Source organism: Panthera uncia (genome assembly GCF_023721935.1).
Source record: "Panthera uncia isolate 11264 chromosome B2 unlocalized genomic scaffold, Puncia_PCG_1.0 HiC_scaffold_24, whole genome shotgun sequence".
NCBI lineage: Eukaryota > Metazoa > Chordata > Mammalia > Carnivora > Felidae > Panthera > Panthera uncia.
The window spans coordinates 14,709,342-14,729,497 of NW_026057580.1; the positions used below are offsets into that span (position 1 = coordinate 14,709,342).

Genomic DNA, 20,156 nt, shown 5'->3' on the forward strand with positions numbered 1-20,156 from the left:
CTCATCCGTAACCTGTTTCCTTAATGGAACTTGAGGAATTATCTAATGACATACGGCAAAATATGTACCTTTTTTCCTTCAAAGGTTGACTATTTTAAAACCAAACCAAAGCTCACCAAAATTTGAACAGGCTTCATCACTTTTCTAGTAATGATACCAGGGGCTCTTAAACGAAGGGTTTCCAAAATGCACCATCTGATCAGTGGGAGTTTCTTCAAGTCATCCTCCGATACTTTTATCTTATCTTTACCTGTAGAGAGAATTTCAAGATTTGTTTAAAAGACCGACCTAAAGAGGCCAGAGAGTGATTTCACGGTTCACTCCTTTCTTTCTTTCTTGCCTAAATATTCCTTCCACTTAAGGAAACAGCAATAGAAGATTGGCTTCAAACGCATAAAGTAAAAGATCGGAGAAGCCACCTGGCTTGCTATTTCTGCCTCTTCCCTGCTGATTCATTTTTGGTTTTGCTTTTGATTTTTCAATCACACATTTCAGAAGGTCCAAAAAGAACATGAGGAAAGGGACAATGAGGAACATGTATTACATCTGGAATGATGAGCTCTCCCTCTAAACATAGGTGCACCAAACATTCCTAATGTAATGTGCATACCTTAGTTTATGTTTAGATTGAAGGTATCTGAAAAAGGATTGGGGTCAATCTTTCCATGACCCAAAATATAGTTGGGCCCTTTCAGTCCACTTAGACATTTTAATTAGTGGTATTTCAAATAAAATGTTTGCATTCTGAAAATTACTTGAAACAACCCAGCTTTCAATTTGTTTTGACAGTACTGGTTAATAAAAGTAAAAAAACACTGTCAGTTTGATTAAGCCAAGTTGCACACTTGCTTCCCAACTGTAGTGGCAATGCATGGATAAGAGTCTCCAGCCGTGTCTTAGATTCTCGACGAATCTGGTTCTAAAGTAAACCCATTCTGCAGGACAGTTATAGGTGGGTGCTACCTGGGAAATCTGACCTGTCAGTACATCTGTAATTCCTTAGTCAGAAGCAAATCTGAAACCAGGCTTTCTAAGCTATAGTTCTACTAATACCCATAGGGACATCTATACATTCCATTCAACTTCACAGATTCTTGAGCACCAAGTAAGGGCCAGGAGTTGAGTTAGGCTCTACTAGGGTACAATAATTAAGACATTCTTGTGGGGAACCTGGGTGGCTCAGTCAGTTAAGCGTCTGACTTCGGCTCAGGTCATGATCTCACGGTTCATGAGTTCAAGTCCCTCATATGGCTCTGTACTGACAGCTCAGAGCCTGGAGCCTGGTTCGGATTCTATGTCTCCCTCTCTGCTCTCTCCCCACTCGTACTCTGTCTCTCTCTCAAAGATAAATAAACATTTAAAAAAGTTTTTTTTTTTTAAAGACATTCTTGCAATGCATTTAGTCTACTAGGAGGTAAAAGATAAGCCTATAGTTAACTGGTACACCATGCAAGTAAGGAAACTGTTCTGTGATGTGTAAAATATTCTGGTATTTTATTCTAATATAAAAGCAGGGAGGTTCAGGGGCACCTGGGTGGCTCAGTCAGATGAGCGACCAACTTCAGCTCAGGTCATGATCTCACAGTTCGTGAGTTCGAGCCCCGCGTCGGGCTCTGTGCTGACAGATCGGAGCTTGGAGCCTGCTTTGGATTCTGTGTCTCCCTCTCTCTCTGCTCCCCGCCCCCCCCCCGCCACTCATGCTCTGTCTCTCTCTGTCTCAGAAATAAATAAACATTTTTTTAAAAAAGCAGGGAGGTTCATGTCTAACTAAAAGAAAAGCAAAATATTTTGAGTATCTTTGTCTACAACTATGATTATAATGAGTTCCTTGCAAAGAGTAGACTTTAATAAATAACTGCTGAATTAACAAAGGTCCAACTTCAACATGGGGAGATGGATGAATGAACAGTCCAGGCAAAGGAAAGAGGAAAAGCAAAAGGAAGACTGTACAAAGCACGGGTATGTTCGGAAAATGGCAATGGGTGTAATGGGTCTGGAAGGTGGTATAAATGTGATGGAACAGTGAGAAATCTCCTGGGGCCATTACAGATGATCCATGACACCATTCTAGAAAATGTGAAGAATCGAGAATCTGGGGGCTTCCTCTCTTGGGCCAAGAAAGGATGAACCTTCCAACAATGAAATAGTGATACACAGCACTGTTCTTTACTAAGACCTTCTGCTCATTTGCTCAGACCTAAGTAACCTAATATTTAAAAAGAGACCAGTGACCTTATGGGCCATTTGTTTAACCTTCACGGACATTGTCTCACAAAACTTTTGCTTTTGCTTTTCCATAACAGGGATGGGAAAATAATAGGTATGGCTTCTGCATCTTCACAACCTAAATATCACAGTTTTTCCAAATTGTGTTCTATGAAGCATTTGCAAGATGTCCAAAGTTCAAAGCAGAAAAAAACGTTTTATGGCCAACCAAATTCACAGGAAATGTTAGCATTCTCTTGGTGATTCACTGAACACATCAGCGTATTACAGGTTTTGAGAAATCCCACAGGAGAAACAGCTATTTACGCTAACGTTCCCAAACTTTTAAAAACTCCCATTACCTACACCAGCATCATCAATAGCTATTTAACCAGGACACAAAAGATAAGTAGCTATATACTGGCTATGGATACTCTCTGAGATAATCCTTCAACAAACAAACAAACAAACAAACCCTGGTTTTCATTTGTTTCAGCATTACCAGCACATATCAAATGTCTCAGCTTGCATGTGGCCAAATCTTCTACAAGTAGTTACTGGGAACCAAAGGAATTATTACCATCAGAAAACTATCTTGATATCCCATGGAACAAAAATTTTACTTCTTCATACTTTCCCTGAGCTATCCCTGGACTTTCGAAGCTAATTCAGAAAAAAAAGTTAATTTAGAGAATCCACGGTCAGAATCAGAAATTTTTTATTTGAAAAAAAAAAATGGGGGCGCCTGGGTGGCTCAGTCGGTTAAGTGGCCGACTTCTGCTCAGATCATGATCTCACGGTCCATGAGTTCGAGCCCCGCGTCGGGCTCTGTGCTGACAGCTCAGAGCCTGGAGCCTGTTTCGGATTCTGTGTCTCCCTCTCTCTCTGACCCTCCCCTGCTCATGCTCTGTCTCTCTCTGTCTCAAAAATAAATAAACGTTAAAAAAAAAAAATTAAAAAAAAATGGCTGAGATCATTGCCTATGCAAGAGCTATCACTACTAAATCAAGTGAGCAAATATTTATTTGGCATTTAGTGGAGAGCAAAGTGCTAACTAAGCACTGCAGGGGAAACAAGAAATTGAAGGTTTAAAGATATTACACTTAAAAAGACAACAAATTCTAAAACTGAAAAAAGGAAGGGTAAGAGCTTTGCCCAGACAGTGTTGAAATGAGGAATTCTGAGGTTCTAACTGATGAGTTTATAAATGGCAAACTTAGCATGGTGTCTAACATGAGGTAAGCGTTCAATATAAGGTGGTATTTATTATTGTTACCATTATTAGTGAAAATTTAGTAATAACTCTTTAGAAACCACACCTTCCTGATTGATTTTGCTCCGTAGCTAGTAAAGTGATTCTTTTCCCTGAAACCTTAGTTGGGAGATTACAGTTTGAAAGCATATCCAATACTAATTGGACACCAGGTCTGCGGAATTCTTCCAATCATTCACCCAACAGATATTTACTGAGAACCTCTTAGCAGTGTCCAAGTGCTGAGGATGAACATGAACGGAAGAACCTTGGCTCTCAAGGTACATAGTCTGATAGAAAAGGCACAGAACTAAAAGTAATTAACATGTGGTAAGTGTTACCACATCAAAATGTGCAATGTGCTACGGGGCACAGTGGTGACAGTGACCACACTGGGGTGGGTGGGGAGGGGCAGGTGTGAAGGGGATGTCAGAGAGGCTCCACAGAAGAAGTAAAATCAGAACAAAGGATTAGATACACCAAAGTAAAGGGCATGTTCACATAATAGGAATGCAGCTGGCTGGAACAGAGTTCAGTGTAGGAAGTGACAAGATCAGGGGTCCTCATTGCAGTCCCAGATTGCCCACACCAGCTGAAGCCAGAGCTAATGACAGGTGGCTCCTTTATCCAACCTCTGAATGTGCCCCAGGAGAGTCCAGGTTTCGGTTCTGGGCCTTCCTCTCTTCCCTAACTAGATTCTTTTTCTGTGGTTTTCAAACAAATATTTTTCTATAAAATATCATCAGTGGGCTGGTGAATTTTATCATCTGCCTTTGATCACCTTCCTGAGCTCCATCTTATTTTTATCCAACTGACTTCTTGATGGCACTGCTTGCACGTCTAAAAGGCATCTTGAGGGGCACCTGGGTGGCTCAGTCAGTGGAGCGTCCAACTCTTGGTTTTGGTCCAGGCCATGATCTCACAGTTTGTGAGTTCAAGCCCTGCATCGGGCTCTGCACCAACAATGTAGAGCCTGCTTGGGATTCTGTCTCCCTCTCTCTCTCTGCCCCTCCCCTGCTCGCTGTCTATATCTCTCTCTCAAAAATAAATAAGTAAACATTAAAAAAAAGAATTAACTGAAAACTTGGTATAAGCTAGACCAGTGGTTCTCAAACATTAAGCATGCCTCAGCATCACCTGGGGGCTTGTTAGAACACAGATCACAAGGCCCTACCCTCCAAGTTTCTGATTCAGTAAGTCTGAAGTAGGGCCCAGGCATCTGCATTTCTTGTAAATTCTCAGGTGCTATTGATGTCTGCTGGCCCAGCAAACATACTCTAAGAACCACTGTGCTGGACTGAAAGAAGTAGAAGAAATTCTTGAATGTTATTAAATAATCTGGGTTTCAAACAGTTTCTATCACCAGTTTTAAAATTATCTCTTTAAGACAATGGAGGGAAACATACTAAGTGGGAAAAAATAAGATTTAAATCAGAAGTTCTGAGCAGATGCACAGCTGACCCTTGAACAATGCAGGGGTTAGGGGTGCTGACCACCCCCCTCAAACTCCAGTCAAAAATCCACCTATAACTTTTGACTTGCCAACAATTTAACTACTAATAGCCTAGTATTGACCAGAAGCCTTAATAGTAACATAAACAATTAATAGCACACATTTTATGTTATATATAATATACTGTATTCTTAGAATAAAGTAAACTAGAGAAAAGAGAATGCTAGTAAGAAAAGCATAAGGAAGCAAGAATACATTTACAATATTGTACTATATATATGATACCATAAATTTATATCATCTGTTTATGAAATGAATCATCTGTCAGTATCTATGTCAATATTGTCTCATATATTTATTCAAAAACTTCCATGTATAGTTCAGGCCAGTGTTGTTCAAGGGTCAACTGTATCAACACCAAAGTCACTCGTTTTTATTCACATGAAAGTACAAGACAGCAAAGGGGTTTTATTTCTTACTATGAACCCTAAAATGAAATAACTCCGACTGAAGTTTTAATTGGCCAGGATTTCAGAACTGGCTCAAAATTATATCATTTTTACAGCTACAAAGGTGCCGTCTTCATCAGAATCAGACTGCCAAAGTGCCTTCTGGATATCATTGACTTAAGCTTACTTGTAGCCATATATTTGGGTCCTACTCTTCTTCTCTCTTATATAAGGCCATAGTCAAGGACATGGGTTGGCAAACTATGGCCAGTAGGCTAAATCCAGCTTACCATCTGTTATTGCAAATAAAGTTTTATTGGAACACAGCAAAACTCGTTTGTTATTTATTGCCTAGGGATGTTTTCACATTACAATGGCAGAGTTGAACAGTGGTGACAGAGACCTTCTGTTCCATAAAGCCTAAAACAATTTACTCTATGGTATTATACAGAAAAAGCTTGCTAATTCCTGACTAAGAAGCATCAAGGGAACAAGCTGCTTGTTTGCTCCTCATTGTACCTCCTATTGCTCAGAAGTCTACATTTTATTCCAGCATTGGAATTTTACAAGTACCATAAATTCTGTGTGACCTTTATTACACAGATCGTTTATATAACCAAGTCAAGTGGACAATGGCTAGCATAGCATCTGAATAATCCTGTAATATGTGCCTATACGCATGGAAAATATAATCTCTTAGGAAAAGAATGGTTTTTGTTTAAAAGATACTGTCGTATAATAGTCTCCAAATCACATTCATCAACAGAGGGCACATGGACACAATAATGTTAAGGAAACCAATTTTCTGGTACTTCCATATTTATTTTCTTCTAAAATGGGTCTGTCTAAGGAAAAACTGTGGCTCAGTTCTCTTTCCCTATCTCCTAACACAATCAACTTTTCCTCACTTTGTAAAAGTTTGCCTCTCGGTCATCTTGATATTCACACTGGCACATTTTCCCTGCAGTATAAAAATCTCTTGAGTGCCAAACAAAAGGGCAAGTACAGAACACATTGTACCTAAAGAAGGAGCCCTTGAAAGCAAAGTAAAGCAGACACAGAAAAGAAATATTAAAAGCAGACAGGCCTTCTTTCTTTTTTTAAATGTTTATTTATTTTTGAGAGAAAGAGAGAGAAACAGAGTGTGAGCAGGGGGAGGGCAGAGAGAGAGGGAGACAGAATCTGAAGCAGGCTCCAGGCTCTGAGCTGTCAGCACAGAGCCCGACGTGGGGCTCAAACTCACGGACCACAAGATCACGACCTGAGCCGAAGTCGGACGCTTAACCGACTGAGCAACCCAGGCACCCAAAGACAGGTCTTATCCATTTCTCCACTAGCCCTTGCACACAAACCAGATAGCTGTTTCCATGTTTGTCCATGTGTCTATCTTAAAATTAGAATTCAAAAGTGAGGGGAGCATCAGAGCAACACACATATGACACATTTATTTGAATTGAATTGAAAAAAATAGGACAGATCTTTCCCATTAGAAAACAAGCTGGATTGGCTGATGAGTTTGATAATAAGAACTGACTTTGACAATTAGGTTATAAGGCAGCCATTTTCCATAACTGAATGAACTAAATCTACAACTTTTGATATTTAAATATTTTGAACAGACTAAAATCATGCAGGCAATATACCAGGAGTAGTGTCCTTTGAAATTACTGAAGTGCAGGATAATAAATTTTACACATCAAATTAAAAATGAGGGGATCCAAAATTCTTTTAAAGTGTATTTGAGAAAAGAAAGGAAGGAAGATGGGAAGGAAGGGAGGAAGGGAGGGAGAAAGAAGGGTGGGAGGAGGAAAAAAGAAGAGAAGAAAGAAAAGGAAGAAAGGAGGAAAGAAAACTAAATCGCTGATGAATGGCATGCATTAAAAGATGAAGCCCTGTGGGACAAAGCCTGAATGTCCTTGGTCAAACAAAGGAAGAGTCTGTGGCTCTGCACAGGAAGAAGGGACTGGAATTGCTGGAGTCTTCAAGGTAAGTAAGACAAGGCTGGAGATCTGAGAGAACAGAAATGACCCAGCTACATGGCAGGTGACTGATTACCTGATAGGAAGCCCAGGAAAATTCTTCATAGTAATGGCAGATAAGACTTGTAAGAACAGAAGAATATTCAACTTTATGTCAAGTATTCAATTTTAAGTTCTTTCTGGCTGCAACATCATTTTCTCTTTCCTTGTTCCATATTTTTAATGTTTTGCAAAGTTTGCTAAGAAATAACCTTAAGTGTACACTCAGGGAAATAAAGATCTGGGTGATGTCCAGTGAGGCAATGCAATACCAAAAAGAGGCAAAACATGCAGAAGGGAAGACAGAATGTAAATTGAGAAATCAGCAAATGCAAGAACCATGAGTCAAGAGAAAACTACAAGATATACAAGCTTCCGCCTCTGCCATCTCCCTGATTCCTCCCTCCAAGGATTCCTAGAACACCGGGATGGGGTTCCAACCAATTTCACTTTTATCTTGAAAACCAAGATGGCCCCTGGCAAATGGATGTTACAAATAAATTCGCAGTGACCTACAATTCAGATTTTAAATCTTCTTTAAAAAAAAAATGTTTTCTCTTTAAAAATCTATTTAGAGAATCTACATTGGACAAACAATCCCTCTTTTTCTTTTTTCTTTTTTTCTTTTTTTTTTCTTTTTTTTGTATTTTACATTACTGTAGCTACAGGGTACAGAAAAAAAATATTTTTTCTACTTAATTGAGTTAATAGATGACTACCAAGGACGAGGGTTTGTATTTAAAATCAGATTTGCGTGACTCCAAAGTGACCCACCTATAATAAGACAGGCATAATTCTGGCCTAAAATGTTTGGATTCAAGGAATAGTGAAGTATTCTGAGCTCCTTTAAAATAAAAATAATAAGGGGAGCCTGGGTGGCTCAGTTGGGTAAGTGTCTGACTCACGATTTCAGCTAAGGTCATGATCTCACAGTTCATGAATTCGAGCCCGACACTGAGCTCTGTGCTAACAGTGGGGAGACCATGCTTGGGATTCTCTCTCCCTCGCTCTCTGCCCCTCCCCCACTCATGCATGTGTGCCTATGCGCACATTCTCTCTCTCAAATAAACTTAAAAAAAATTTTTTTTAAATCAAACAAAACAATGCATAAATAAAAACCTTTAAATTAAGTAACCTTATTAAACTAAGTGAACTGTAAACCGCAAAATTAGGGTGCCTGGGTGGCTTGGTCAGTTGAACATTCCTACTCCTGCTCTCAGCTCAGGTCATGATCTCATGGTTTGTGGGATCTAGCCCTGCCTTGGGCTCCATGTTGACAGCAAAGAGCTTGCTTGGGATTCTCTCTCTCCCTCTCTCTCTGCCCCTACCCCCACTCATGCTCTGTCTTTCGGTCTCAAAAATAAGTAAATATTAAAAAAAATTTTAAACATTAAAAAAGATAAAGCCTACAAGTGTTTTGTATTATATCACACAGAAACAAAAGTTTGTTTTGAGTTCAAAATACTTAAAATCTAATGTGATATATCAGCTGTTGAAAGAACTTTCGAGGCCCAAGATGGAGCCACTTCTGCTCAGCGGGCTACATCAGTAACTTAGATAACTTTCACATCCCTGTAAATGCTCCACTTGATCAGAAAAACAGTATACCGTCTGCCAATCCCCAAATGCCAAGCCAGGTCTGAACTCTGTACTTATTATTTCCTTGTTTCTTTTCACCCTAGAGAAGGATGACTGTGTGGCCCTAACCAATATTTTCTATTTGTCTCTTCCTTGTTCTTTATTCTTTATCCTATAAAACCTTCCTGCCTTCCAGCCCATTTTGCAGTTCTCCAAAAGGAGACTGTCCATTTCGTGAGGTGTTAAATAAGGTTTGTTTTTATTACTGATATTGTCTTCTTTAATAACTTTTTAAACAAAAATGTATGAGAAATGTAGAGTACTCTTGGAAAATAGATATTTTGATTAGATATCTTTAGTCTCTCAAATCCCAGTGTGATGCTGGACAAACAAGGTAGTATTCTGGGACTAGACAAAGGAAAAGAAAAGGAAATATGCTAAATTTTCAAACAACATCTTTAGGTTAAAGACTTTTCTTATTATAACTCTCAGAAATGGCTCTGTACCCATACTCTGCATATTTCAATGCACATCTGTGGTTTGTTCTTCCAGCATTTTGACTATAAAAATAGAAGACTCCACTGGAAGAATGCCAAGGTAATTATCAAAAGAGCTAGAGCCTAATGGGGACTGGGACCAGTACAGAAGACAACCAGGGAAGTTATGGGCGATTTGGGGTAAAATTCAGAAACCATCTGTTTAAGTTCTTGGCATACATGCAATAAAGGTCAAACCACATCTTAGGCCATTTGAAACCAAATAACAGAAAGGATGATTTTGCATTCAGAAACAGTAAACCATTTCTAAAATATATATGGTTTGGGGATTCCATAGGCACAATGGCAAGCATGTTATTGCACAGTGAATCATATCTGTTTAAGTATGTGTCATAGATTAGAATTCCATTACTTTAGCCATTAATTCACTCAAGATAAATTTGCTTCATATTTGTTCTATGCCAGGCCAAGCCTAGAGGCTGTTAAAGAGATAGGAAGAGAATAATACTAATTACTGATCATCTAATGTCACAAATACTTTGGACCACTTCATTTATTCCTCATAACTACCTGCCAGCTATCAAGCCTCAGAGATAATGTGTCCCCGGAGACAACCTTGGATGTGTCAGAGCGGTCTTCAAACTGATACCCACCCAGAAAACCCTTGCCCTGGCTTACCTCGACCCACCGCTTCCCCTAGAGGAGAAAGAGAAGGAAGGAATGAGAAAGACACAGTCACTAGTCTCCCTAAAGGATTTTGGACACAAGGACACAAAGTAATATCTGTATATAAATGACTATGATATTAGCTTCCCAAGAGAGGACTTAGGTGGCAAGGGTGTTCGTCCCCTCTTTCCTATGGCTGGAGTTTCAGCTAAGCCTGGAGGGATGAGTCGGACTCACCCAGGCAGAAAGAAAAGCAACTTAAATTCCAAAATTAATCATAAAACCATGATTTCTTGGGCTTATAAAAAGGAACATGACTCAAATAGAATCACAAAAGTGAGTTGTTCTTTGAGATGTGGCTCCTCTGTTCCTTAATATTTCAAGCCCCTTCTCCTTGCTTAGACACACACGCAAGCATCCACGCACGTGCGCATGTGCACACACACCCCCCAAAACAGTAAGTAAATAAGTACAGAAAATATAAACACCCTGTTTCTATAGCTCGGAATAATATTACATAAAGATTTAACTAACAACTTGGAGGAAATAATCCAGAAAAGGAGGGGAACAGTAGGCATGCGCTAAGTCCTTCAGACCTTCTGAGCCATAATTCTGAGGAGTCTGATTCAGACAGTGGGACTGCAAAATGGGGTTGAAGACTGAGGGGGCTCCATGCTTCTCCACAATGAAAAGCAGGTGTATCTACTGCCCAGGGACATATGGAAAGATGATGAAAAGCAAACATAAACTTCCACAGCAATTTAAAGAGTGCATCGCTACTCATCCCACCACTTCTTTCTATACTTTTGAAAGCATGGATTCTTAGTTCTGTTTGCTTTTCTATGCTGGGAGATCCTTTACAAATGTTGTCTTTTCATATTCATAGAGCAGCTTGTTTAAAATATTTGGAGCTAAGGTGTGTGCAAAAGGTCACAGTACACATGAAGGAGGGTGGGGCTGGGATAAAAATACATGAGGTCCAGGCTGCAAAATAAAGAAACTGATCTCATAACCTTGAGCAATGATTCCCACCAAAATTTGATCAAGAAATTTGCTTCCCCAACTTCATCATAATTTGCTTAAAAACAAAAAATTAAGTAATAAAAGCTAGCATTTACTTTAGACTTATTTAGGGAAATTATACAACAGCTTTGAAAAAAATACAGCATTTCTAAAACTTCTACTCAAAAATAAAAAAGCAATGACATCAATTACTGATAAAAAAAAATAAGGGTAGGAAATGAGTTTTCTCAACCAGGGACTTCTAGATAAGCTCCTGAAAAAAAATCAGTTTTTAGAGAACAGAGACAAAGCTAAAGAGAACTAATCAATAATTTACAATATTCCAAAGTGGAGAAAAACTATCTTACATCCATGCCTTCACTTCAGGAATTTTAAAAACGTCAATAGGATAAACAGTGTTCAAAAACTCAATTTTAAAAAATTATACCTCTAATTTATTCCAGAAATATTTTCTAATATTTACAAAATTGCTGTTTTCTTCCCAAAAGAAACTTATATTCACTGGGGAAAGTTTGTACATCTCAAATAGAGAGAGTAAGAGTGGATAAAATGTCCTGAAATAGTTACTATTATTCATAACAGGTTTTATATGTCAGATGACCGTGTAACAATTATCAGTGGTAAGAATGTGCTAGTACAGATTTCTGGAAATTTTTAGTGAGATGAAGATTTCTTTGTTGGCCTGTCTCCCCATGGGGAAAGCAATCCCTTTCTACACTTATCCTTTTACACTTAAAAGGAAGTATTGTGAAACTGAGATTTCATTATTGGAAGGGAAAATTAATTTTCAGTTTTGGATAAAGATTCCAATGACTTTTCCCTTCTCCAAATATGTACCTTCCTCTATTCCTGAGGACTGAGAGACAGTGAGACAGAGAAAGGCCTAGAACAGGAGTAGACCAGAACTGAGAAACAAAGAGTATCAAGGACAGAAAGAAGAAATGAAAGAATTAACGAGTAAAGAAGGTTGCAGAGTAAAGTTGTTTAGGCAAGCTGCAAATTATGAGGTACTTCATTATTCTGCACAGTAAGACCCAGCTTTTCCCGAATGTGGTGGATTATGTTTGGGGCTGGACCTTCTCAGGTAGTATGAGCCACAAGACTGGGCGCCACTGGTATCAGTGGGCACAGAGCACACCACAGCCAAATGTCTTTATGCAGAAAAAAATCAAGTCTAAATGAATTTCTAGAGCAGATGTGAAAGGAATAAAGGAGATTCAAAAGAGTATGTTGAGAAAGGGAAAGGCTGTTTTACTTTTCAGAAGGGAGAGGGTGATGGAGAGAGGTCACTAGGCAGGGGGACCTGGGGGATAAATCAGGGGTTCCCCTGTGTCAGAGAGCTGAGCTGTTTAAGAATCCATCTCACCATGGATGACACTCTTCTGGTCTCTAGTCCTTCCCCCTCCCCTTTTCCTTTCCTATCTTCTTGTCTCTTTCTCCTCCCTCTTGGAGAAGGATCAGATCCTTATCCATGTAGTAGGGGGTGACTCTGGATTTATGGCGTCTGAAGATATAGAATGGGAGCTTATTGGGCACCTAAAATAATTAGGAAGTAAATATGATTTTACACACACACACACACACACACACACACGCACACGAAGCAAAAAGATCAGAAAAAGATAATGAGTTAATTAAAGAAAGAGTAGAAGAGATCCCTGGAACTGAGTTATATCCTGTTGCCTCATTCAGGTATCTCACAGAAGCCCCTGGAATATGAGGAACAGGCTGAGAGAAGGAGGTCCACTCAGGGAAGCTCCTGAGGCGAGAAAATATATGCAAAAGATAAGATATCTGGACGCTTTTTGAAAATACAAAGCTTGTATTTCAAACATAACAAGCAACTATAACATATCAAGCAAACTATAAGCTTATTGTGTTGAAATCCTTCAAAAACATGATTTAAAAAGTAGGTATTCTGTGTTCTCTCTCCAATATTTCTTTAATAAAGAAAAAAAGATATAGTCTTTGGGTCTTTTTTCCTTACAAAATATTAACTTCATGACTGTCCATGTACATTACACATGTGCCTTATTATACATGTTCTGTGAGACAAAACTTTGTGAGAAAAGATTATAAATTGGCAGAAAATTCAAGAGTGAGGTGATGGTAGATGAAAGACTATGAAGTACATAGTAGCCTACAAAGTTAAGGGCTTTTAGTTCACTGCTGTTTTCTATAAATTCTTTATAGGTATAGTGTCTCCAAGGACTGTGCGTTTCTAGAATATTAATTCACTGCAAACGTTGATGGTTTAAAAACTTTTGCTTCAAGAATGTGAAAGAGAATTTTTAAAATGATCCTTTTCCTATATTTTTTTTAGTCTTGAAAGAAAAGATTGTGAATTTGCTTTCTTGTTGGCAAAAGGTAAACAAATAAGGGTTATACCAATCAATTGTATCCCAACTGTGTCCTCTTTTGTTATAGCAGCTTTATAAATAAGTTTTAAAATGAGGTAGGACAAAACTGGCCTTACTAATTTATATTTCCAGTAATTGTTATTTTTATTTACACTTGTTCTTCAAAACATATTTAAGTCATTTAGTTACCCCGCTCCAAATCCATTGGAATTCTCATTAAAATTGATTAAATATATATTAACTTGAAAAGGGTTGGCATTTTCATGATATTAAACCCTTCTGTCCAGGAACATGTGTGCTTTTTTTCTTTATTTAGGTTGTTTTGTTTAAAGTATATTTTTATAAAATGTTATTAATTCCTCTATATAGGTCATGTCCTAACCCAATTTCTTTATGCAAGACAAATGCCAGTTAAATGAACAGGAAGGACAGATATAAAATGAATAGGAAGGCTTAAAAAAAAAAAGCAGTTTAAGGCACTGGCAGTGAATACAGATGAGAAAAGTGGATACAGATGGGAAAGCAAAGACAAAGCTGAGAGATTGTCCACAGATTCTGTGAATATGGGCACTAGGGGCTTCAGGGGTTGTTGCTGGAGGCTGGCAAACCATGGCTTCACTCACCCCTTCTAGCCACCAGCTTTTTCCAAACCCCTCAGTCATTTCAGACCTTCCAGGTCTGGTTCTTGTGACTTTTCTAGCGGTAGACATGACTTTTTGGCATCTGAAGGATCTAGGATAAAATTTTATTATCAAAGAGGCACGTTCCTATCATTGGGAAAGTCAGTCTCATGCGCCCAGTCCTTGGACTCCAACTCAGCTGTGTAAGAATGGGCCTTGGGCTTGGATTACTCCTTACCAAGAATAAAGAGCCCGTACAGCCTGTGCTGGTCTTATCACCTCGTGTGGGAGTATCCTTCTTTGTGGCAGGCACAGTGAAAGTTCCTTTGTCTTTACTTAAAGCATGTGCACCATCTGACATCTGGCCGCCCCCACTGTTTTATCTGTCTTCCAAGGGGAGAGGGCACCGGTTCCTTCCACTGAGGCACAAGAGGGGTAAGCTAGGGAAAGACCCACTGCTCGGTCTCCTCTGTATGTAAGTGGAGTGTGTTCCATCCAGTGCTTTACTGCTTTGTGTTTTTCCTAAAGACTCTGATACCAAGCTGCAGAAGCATTTAGAGTCCTCCTCTGGGATCTATGACCGGCGCACGGTACTCTGCTTGACGTCTATTGAAATATTATAAGCAATAATCTTTTGGAAGTAGCCTCTGCTCAGTGACTTCAGTTCGACATTCATAACCATAGACTGGGTATGTTAAAAAGAGGCAGTGATGACAATGGATTGAGAAAGATACCAACGAATGAATGCAATGTTGCTTAGAACAGGTTATTATTAGCGAATGTAAGATCAGGAGTTGATAACTAAGGGACTGATGCTCCCCACCCTTTCTTCCATTACATGCACATATAAAAATATCCCAAATCCCATTCTATCATTTTGAGAAAAGCTTAAGGTCACTATACCAAGTCAACTATATAAGATTCTCCTCTGAAAAAAAAAAAAAAACAGTATTTTGTGTTATTTTCAGAAATATTTCTTTCATATATTGCAAAGAGGTTATCAGTTTCCCTACTTACTGGAATATAAAATGAAGCCTGCTTTATAATTACAGTATCTTTTTCAAGGAATAAGGGACATAGTCCAATGGATAATAAATAAAAGAGAGAGAGATGAAGTAAAGAAGACAACAGTAGGTAGATTATAAAATGTTAAATATATTTTGACCTAGAAATGCCCTTTATTTAAAAACTCTACATGATTATGAATTTTTAGATGGTGTTCTCTGGAGAGATGTCAACCCAATCTTAAGGACTTTACCTCAGTGTTTTCTAAAGGGAAAGGAAGATCATCCAAATGCCTGAATAATTCTCTAACAGAACACATGAAAAAAAGAACTTTGTCAGAATGAAAAATGTAGAGGATAAGTAAAGCGGATGAACAGTGCCCACCAAGTGAGACATGAAACACTTAATAAAATGAGAAGCGCCTGAGTGGGACCTATCTCCAAGCTTGTAAATTTGAACAGGATATCAAATGATCTATAACTATCTCTTTCAGCCTGTTGAAGCTAGGCAATAAAAGAGAGAGTGATTTCACACAAAATCTCCTGATTTAGAGTACCAGAAGATATGCAATCATGTATTAGAGGCAGAAAATGTAGGAGGAAATGTATCCACCTGGGAAATCTATCGTGGGCCAAAAATCTTATGTTCAAGTTTCACCCTGATCTTTACAGCTAAGTGAGTGGATTGGAAAGTAACAAGTTTTGAGTTCTAAAGTGACACCATCTTGGTCGTTAAGGTCAAGGGAAAAAGAGGATAACAAAATTATATATTCAGAGTGGACTAGAACAGTTCTAGATGGGATATCCTGCATTAATAAACACTTTCTTAGGTAATCTATGTATGTTCTTCAAGGTTGATGAATGACAAGTAGTTTGTGAGAAATTCCAGCATAACTGAATGTTTGCTGGGTCCATTCCAGTATTTATTTATTTAATTTTTTAAAGAACTTTTAGAGAGAGAATGTGATCAGGGGAGAGGAGCAGAGAGAGAAAGAGAGAGAGAGAGAGAGAGAGAGAGAGAGAGAGAGAATCTTAAGCAGGCTCCATACTGAGCATGGAGCCTGCCATTCTAGTATTTAAAAAGTTGGACTAGCAAAGGAAAACAAGGCTATGCAAGAAATTTTCTGTATGATAAGTTACAGCCTCCAAAACCTCTATATTAAGTACATATTCTCAAGCAACCAGTGGAAGTGGAGAAAAAAAATTTTTTTAATTAAATAACTTACCTCTACTCATGACTCCATTGAAGTGACCTTGGTTCTGCTACTTGACCTTTTTTCTCAATATTTTGGGCAACAAAGGGCCAAGAATCTATCACAGACACAACTTTGGCTATCAGCCATTGAGCCCTGGCAGGTTGCAGAAGGGTAATGAGAGTGAGCTTCTTCAGTTAGCTGGAGGGACTTGGGTCTTTAATATGTCATGATGGAGTCTTCCAAGAATGTTGTTATTGGTTGGCAAGATGGCATGGAGACATACTCAAGCGGAGGGAAATTGTACACATATTATAATATAGCTAAGAAGTGTACAGATGGGGTTTCAAGAATAAATGAAAATGTTTAAATGCAATGAAGTAAAACCAACGAACTATTTGTAATAATACAAACAATATGGATTTTGCCTAGAACATCACCACAGGTTCTGAACTTCATTTATCACACTGCTAATTTTTATACTTGTTTATAATTAGGGGCAGAGACAGAACCTTTTCTGACCAGTGTATGGTGAGTGTAGCCACGTGAGTCAACGTCACCATGTAATATAGCATCTGGCCACTTGGACAATGTCAGTGACCATGCATCCCCAGTCAGGATTGCTGCTAAATCAGAACACAAGGGAATAAAAAAACATTATTGGTTGTTTCTGAGTAAATTTTCTCTTATATCCAAAGTCACACAACTAGTGAGCGACCAGATTGAAACTTGTAAGTCAAGTTTGTGACTCTAATCCAATGAAAATCTGGTAATGTATCTTTCACAATACACAAACAATAACTTCATGTAAGACAGGGATCATTTCTATGTAGGTGCATTTCTATTACTAATCTGGCTCCTTGTATATTAACATAAAAATTTTATTGGGGCACCTGGGTGGCTCAGTCAGTTGAGCGTCTGACTTTGGCTCAGGTCATGATCTCACAGCTTGTGGGTTCGAGCCCCACGTCAGGCTCTGTGCTGACAGCTCAGAGCCTGGAGCCTGCTTCAGATTCTGTGTTTCCCTCTCTCTCTCTGTCCCTCACCCGCTGGCACTCACTCTCCCTCTCTCTCTCTCTCTCTCTCCCTCAAAAATAAACAAACATTAAAAAAATTTTTTTTAAGTTTTATTAATTTTTCCTTTAAATAAATGCACAGTAAAACTGAATGGAAAAAAAAAGTGTTAATGCTCCCTTACATTAAAAAGAATAGGTAGATGGGGTGCCTGGGTGGCTCAGTTGGTTAAGCAACCGACTTGGCTCAGGTCATGATCTCACAGTTCATGGGTTTGAGCCCTGCATTGGGGTCTGTGCTGACAGCTTAGAGCCTGGAGCCTGCTTCAGATTCTGTGTCTCCCTCTTTCCCTGCCCCTCCTCCACTTGTGCTCTGTCTCTCTCTCAAAAATGAATAAAAGTTTTAAAAAAATTAAAAAAAAAAAGAAGGGTAGAAAGGGCCAATATAACCAGCTAAAGATTTCAACTGCATTTTTATGGGTTTTGTTTTTAAGATAGAATGACCCTCTCCTGGTGGGCAGACCCTCACCGTGGGAGTCCAAAATTGGAAAAGAAAATTGCTTTTTAATAGCCTAAACAGGTCCCAGATGTGAGTGCCTGAACTTGCTTTTGGTCAGTTGCTCATAAATGTGAGTATTTATGCTGCGTTGGTGAATCTTCTGTGATCCTATAGTCCTTTAGTAGTTACCTAGAGAATACAAAGCACAATGAAGCTAACAATGCAAGAAGCACCTAAACAAACATGTAGTCCTACATTTTAACTAAAATAAAAAAGAAAAGTAAACCAAAATGGTGGGTTAATGGAATGACATTATACAAATTAAAATGTAAATACTTAAAAAAATCAAATATGGCATAATATGTAGTTTAATGTTAAAGTAAAAACATGAATAACTTAATTTTCTTCTTAGAACAGTTCTATGGGCACAAAGAGCAATGTTCATTATATTGAGAATAGATAAAACCCTTTAGGAAGAGGAAGAGATTCAGAAAAAAACAAGACAAAAGCTCCTCTTTCTTTATCAAAACACACAAAGTTTGGTTGAACTACAAGTGTGTGAATTTTTATATACACAGGATAAAGAAGATTAGGGGTGCCTGGGTGGCTCAGTCAGTTAAGTGTCTGACTCTTCATCTCGGCCCATGTCATGATCTCACAGTTCATGAGTTTGAGCCCCGCATCAGGATCTGTACTGACAGTGTGGAGCCTGCTTGGGATTCTCTCCCCCTTGTCTCTCTGCCCTTACCCTGCTCACTCTCTTTCTCCCCACCCCCCCAACTCTGTCTCTCTTGAAATAAACTAAAAAAAACTTTTAATAAAAAAAAATGAACATTTGACTTTGGGCAGCACAAAGGTGTGTCAGTCAATTATTGCACTGTTTTTGAAAATTCATAGTTTATACAAGTACAAAGTGACATGAGAAAGGTGAGAAGATTTAACTGTTCTTTGTCTGCTTTCATGGACTTTGTTAGCAAGGGGTCACCTCACCTGGGAATAGTCAAGGGATGTTATGTGTGTATGTACACAAATATTTAGATATAAAGGTACATATTATATTTATGAAATGTGTTTGTATTTATAAAAAAATATATTTATATGGTAATATAATAAATATGCTTATTTTCTATACTCACATATATATATAAAGATATATATTCCATTACTTACATACACATATCGATATGTGTTAGTTTTGACTATGCAATATCTGAACCCCATGTTTCAGCAGAAGCTTGCCTACCATCACAGAGCTGAAAAATGCCAGATTCTTGCTCCCCTTGCCTCCCTGGAAGCTAGGATGTGAAAATAAGATTTTGCCAATCAGATCTACCAACCCAGACTTTGCATTAAGAGTTAGTGATATAAAAAAGTGGACACTGAGGGGCACCTGGGTGGCTTAGCTGGTGAAGCATCTGACTTGAGCTCAGGTCATGATCTCACGGTTTGTGAGTTCGAGCCCCACATTGGGCCTGCTGCTGTCAGCACAGAGCCCGCTTCAGATCTTCTGTTCCCCTCTGCCCCTCTGCCCGTCCCCTGCTCTTATTCTCTCTCCCTCTTTCTCTCTCTCTGTCACAAAAAAACAATAAAAAACATTAAAGAAACTTTTTAAATTAAAAAAAAAAGCAATTGGAATTGGGTCTGTTAGCCATTATTGTTACTATTGTTTCTACCCTCTAGGATAATATTAGATAGAAATGTCTTCATGATATATTTCTGCTGCATTCAGTCCCTTTAAAGGGATGGCCAACTGATATAAAATAATTCAATTATTGCTGTAAACATTCAAGAAAACTATGGCATTTTAAAAGGAAATGCTAATACTTAAATGTAGAAAAACTCAGAGTCATAATAGTCACTAATATCATGATGTGACAAGATTGTAAAATTTTATACAACTGATACAGGTTATATCAGTTTTGGTCATGGCTAAGATTCATAAAACGACTATAGTTTGACAAATATTGTGCTGTCTGCTTTATATTTGCCATATTCTCCTAACAACTCCATTAGGTGGGCACTCTTATTTTGCCATTTGTCTAAAGAAGAAACAGGCTTAAAGAATTTGGTAACGTGGGGCGCCTGGTGGCTCAGTCGGTTGAGCATCCAACTTTGGCTCAGGTCATGATCTCACAGTTCAACAGTTCAAGCCCCACATCGTGCTCTGTGCTGACAGCTCAGAGCCTGGAGCCTGCTTCTGATTCTGTGTCTCCCTGTCTCTCTGCCCCTCCCCTGCTCATTCTCTCTCTCTCTCTCAAAAGTAAATAGACATTAAAAAGAAGAAGAAGAAGAAGAAGAAGAAGAAGAAGAAGAAGAAGAAGAAGAA

The 20,156-nt window shown here is 38.6% G+C and overlaps 1 protein-coding gene across 2 annotated transcripts in view; it reads right to left on the reverse strand.

Moving 5' to 3' along the window:
* The window catches only part of LOC125938524 (24-hydroxycholesterol 7-alpha-hydroxylase), a 94,303-nt gene that overhangs the window by 34,172 nt on the left and 39,975 nt on the right, over nucleotides 1-20,156 (reverse strand). For both annotated transcript variants that reach the window (XM_049653748.1, XM_049653749.1), the window contains one exon: nucleotides 117-250. In XM_049653748.1, coding sequence (XP_049509705.1) covers nucleotides 117-250 — 134 coding nt within the window. The remainder of the gene's footprint in view (nucleotides 1-116; nucleotides 251-20,156) is intronic.